At 35.5% G+C, this 4,169-nt stretch overlaps 1 protein-coding gene across 1 annotated transcript; it reads left to right on the top strand.

Annotated features, from left to right (window-relative positions):
* Nucleotides 1-2,546: 2,546 nt before the first annotated feature.
* Nucleotides 2,547-3,011, top strand: LOC143545724 (uncharacterized). The gene is made up of 2 exons (XM_077037554.1): nucleotides 2,547-2,832; nucleotides 2,992-3,011. Exons 1-2 carry the CDS (start codon nucleotides 2,547-2,549, stop codon nucleotides 3,009-3,011), a joined length of 306 nt encoding a protein of 101 aa, XP_076893669.1.
* The last annotated feature ends 1,158 nt before the right edge of the window (nucleotides 3,012-4,169 follow it).

Genomic DNA, 4,169 nt, shown 5'->3' with positions numbered 1-4,169 from the left:
TACATCTTCGATATATACTATTCGTACCTTTATTTTTAACCTGACAGTACGCGCAATATCCGAAGATCGTTCGCGTACCGACAAACAATCATTCATATCTATCACACATATCACATATGACATACACTTATCACTTAGGATAAATGTATTAACAACACATCGAGTATGCACACAGCCCCGAAAACATAACAAGGAATGGGGCTAGAAACTCACCTGAACACGGTTACGTTCACCGTTAATCGTAATTCCTTTCTTCAGTTGTGCACGGCTGACTGTATAACAAGTATACATATCAATTTAACTATCACTACTTATAATGTATTTCTATCTTTATATGACCCCCAACGAACGGGGGTCCGGGGGCAGCGCCCCTGGCAGCGGGGTCTAGGGGCGGCAGCCCCTAGCAGGGTCCAAGGGGCAGAGCCCCTGGCTGGGGTCGAGCTGCCAGGTCAGCTTGGAAAAATTTTATTTCCATTAACTGTCTTAACGCATTTTCCATTAGGTTTTTAATTTATTTTCTAAACGAACTTCACTTTAGGCGAAGTTAAACCTCGGGCGAACTTGGCTTCAGGCGAAGTTAAACCTTAGGCGAACTTGGCTTCAGGCGAAGTTAAACCTTAGGCGAACTTGGCTTTAGGCGAAGTTAAACCTCAGGCGAACTTGTCATTAGGCGAACTTAAACCTCAGGCGAACTTGTCATCAGGCGAACTTAAACCTCAGGCGAACTTGTCATCAGGCGAACTTAGCTTGCAGGCGAAGTTCATCAGGCGAACTTAGCTTGCAGGCGAAGTTCATCGCTTGCAGGCGAAGTTCATCGCTTGAAGGCGAAGTTGCCCAGATGAAGGCGAAGTTGCCCAGACAGCCTGCTGTTTGGTTTCTGTCTAACATTTCGAGCGATTTTAACACCCCCGCTATGGTTCAATATCACCCACTACAGCTTCTCGACCATTTCCGGTCACTTAACACTAAAAAGCTTGGATCTTTAAACTTCAAAGTTCAAGAATCTTACCTTTTTGAGCTTGTTGGATCTTGTTTCCTTGCTTAATCACAACCAACCGCTCTCTCTTCTCTCTCGGATCTTGGTCTCTCTCTCTACGGCTCTCGGCCTCTCTCTCTCTCCTCGGATCTCGGCCGCCGGTCGGCTTGTGTATGGGGTGTGTGTGTGTTTTGGAAGTGTGAAGGAATAGATGTAAATGAAGATATTTTTGGGTTTAGGGGATATTTATATCCCTTAAATCCCATTCTCATTTACCCCATCTCAATTAACCTAACACTAGCCCGACTCATACCAACTCCTACTCTATTATTTATTTCCCGAACCCGAGTCAACTTTCCCTCTATTATTAAGTAATATAATTAATATCATTTTGGAAATTTCGGGATGTTACATGGTGCTATATTGTTGTCACCACAATTATTGTCGTTGACACCACCACTATTACTGACTTTGTCACTTCTGCCACCACCTCAATCACCCATAAAATGTAGCAGGGGAACTAGGTTTGATATGCTTTTATTCGACGATTCATTTCAACCACAACCCGTTTCAACCAAAACCGAATCAATACTTTCTTACAACCCATTTTGGCCTAACCTATCTAGTGAGAACTTGTTTTTTAACATGAACTTATCACAAACCAGATTTGACCTATACCATACCCTACGCCTTTTTATAACTAACTAGTTTTTATTCGTCGTATTACGGGGTTGTTTTATATTGTTTGTTCTAATATTTATTTATTTTTGAATTTATATTTTTTTATTGTATCAAAGTTAATAATATACTTATGATTTGATGATAAATTGTTTCACAAATAAATGAGATGTTATAACCCGGTTTAAAAGCTATATGGTTTTGATGAGACCCAAGACCCGTTTATTTTTTTTACTATAAAATTGATTTTTTTAATTATAAATAATATTTATGAAAATTAATAATATACTTATGGTTTGATGAGACTTAAGACCCGTTTATTTTTTTTACTATAAAGTTGGTTTTTTTTAATTTAAATAATGTATATATCTTTTTTAAAATAAATAAGATATTAATTTTTAGTGTATCCTATTTTATAGAATTTTTACATCAATAGTTTGGTGAGAATAATTTTTTATTTAATGAGATGTTATAACCCGTTTAAGGAATATCTGGGTATGGTAAGAGCCATACCCATGAATTCGGGTCAAATGCATGAGAATCCTCCATTTAAAAATCAAGCAATTTTGGTGACTCCAAAAAAAGAGGGAGCGACCACATCGCGACACCTAGGATTTTTGGATCTTCGTTTATATATATTATTATAGATAGATTTAAATAATGTGCCACAATATTTATTTTTATAGTAACAAAATCAAAACTAAATCAACTTTAATGAAAAAATTGGCCTGACGTTACTTATTGTCAAATTAAAACCACCATGTAGTAGGTCTCTGGCTGGTATAAATAGTATATTATGTTGCTAGTTTATTTAACACTTGAAAATCTAGTTAGCAACATTATAGCAACCTTTGAAATGGAACCGTGGCTAGACCTTAGTGGCAAGATCGTAATGGTAACTGGCGCATCTGCTGGTCTCGGCTGGGAATTTTGTATCGACTTAGCCAAATCCGGTTGCAGGATCATTGCCTCCGCCCGTCGAACTGACCGTCTCAAGGTTCTATGCGACACAATTAATGTACATGAAAACGAAAATGAAGGTCACAACCAACACATAGTGGCGGTGGTGGTGGAGCTAGATGTTAGTGCCGATGGTCCGACCATTGAAGCGTCGGTGAGAAAGGCATGGGATGCTTTTGGCCGTATTGATGTTTTGATCAATAATGCCGGTATTACAGGTATTTTTAGTCATCATCTATATGATATAATATAAAGGGCGTGTGTTACGTTGTTAAAAATAATATAAATCTATATGAGTAACAACAACTCATTTCACTAGATTATATAACAAACTCTAGAATTTAACGGTTTTTAATGTTTTTAATTGTTGTATGAAGTCACGAAAAATATCTTATAATCATTATTCTTATTCAGCCTAGCTTTCAAGGAGGGCAGGGTGGTCGACGGCCTCTGGCCCGACACCCCTCTAGGTTTGATATATATTTTTAAAAGTTGATATATATTTTTATGAAAGTATGTATAATTAATGTTTAAACTCAATTACACAACTACTAACTTGGTCCATTGACAAATGGGTATGACTCACAACCAAAAGGTTGCAGGTTCGTTTCACATGAGACATATTTAAGCATATTTCATACAAAATTTCTTTACACCCAACCCAAATCATAACGAAGTAAGTCCATATCTCCTTTTACTTAAAGCCTAATTTTTTTCACCTTCGGCCCAATTTTTTTAACAATTCTCGTAGACGGCCATGTTTTGATTATTTCTTACAGGTTTTTGTCAAAAACTTTTATTATAGTCGTTGTTGTTGGAAATACTTGGATCGATCAATCAAAAACAACACGGTTGTATGACTTAATCACAAGTCGAGTTAATTGAGAACAAAAACCACAAATAAAATTTGTACAGAAGACCAATTCTTATTTCCTACTCCAACTCTACCTCCTAATAACACTCAAACTAATAATTAATAAATCCTAAACATGATCTCTAATTCCTCAAAACGAGGAATATTAAATTACATGTGTAATAAAAATGAGAACAATGAGAAGTCATAATTGATTGGCATGTGTCAAGTGAAGACCAAATGAATGACATAAAGGAAAAAAAACACATATTTTCACTAGTCACATGTAAGACACATGTCAATTCCCCCACAATTTTAAAACGTTTATTAACTTTTTCATACGATTTTTTTTAAAGTTCACTATTATAACAAACGTTTTTTTATCTTTAATACGAGTATGACTTTTTTTTATAAAACTTTTTTTACGTCATTGTGTCATGCTGTTTATCATTGTGTCTTATGTTCATCATTGTGTCTTTATGCTCATCATTGTGTTTTTTTTCCCAAAAGTGATGAAATCTGAAAATTGTAATATTGAAATAACACCGTTGTGTAATTCTACTATGTAAATACAATGATAAAATAACAACGTTATGTAATACATAAAACACAATGAAGAATGAATATTACATAATAACATAAAACGTAAAACACAATGGTGAATACATATTACACAATGATCTGAAATGTAAAACACAATGG

The sequence above is a fragment of the Bidens hawaiensis genome, unplaced genomic scaffold, assembly GCF_021521415.1.
Source record: "Bidens hawaiensis isolate Kalapana, Puna unplaced genomic scaffold, B.hawaiensis_p1.1 tig00014033_1, whole genome shotgun sequence".
NCBI lineage: Eukaryota > Viridiplantae > Streptophyta > Magnoliopsida > Asterales > Asteraceae > Bidens > Bidens hawaiensis.
Note: the sequence above shows the minus strand (reverse complement) of the source record. Positions and strands in the feature narration are given on the sequence as shown.

Excerpts from the sequence above, each read along its gene's own strand:
- LOC143545724 (XM_077037554.1), top strand. The coding sequence starts at position 2,547 with ATGGTAACTGGCGCATCTGCTGGTCTCGGCTGGGAATTTTGTATCGAC. Across the intron at positions 2,833-2,991 it reads CAATAATGCCGGTATTACAG|TCACGAAAAATATCTTATAA; the intron begins GTATTTTTAGTC and ends TGTTGTATGAAG.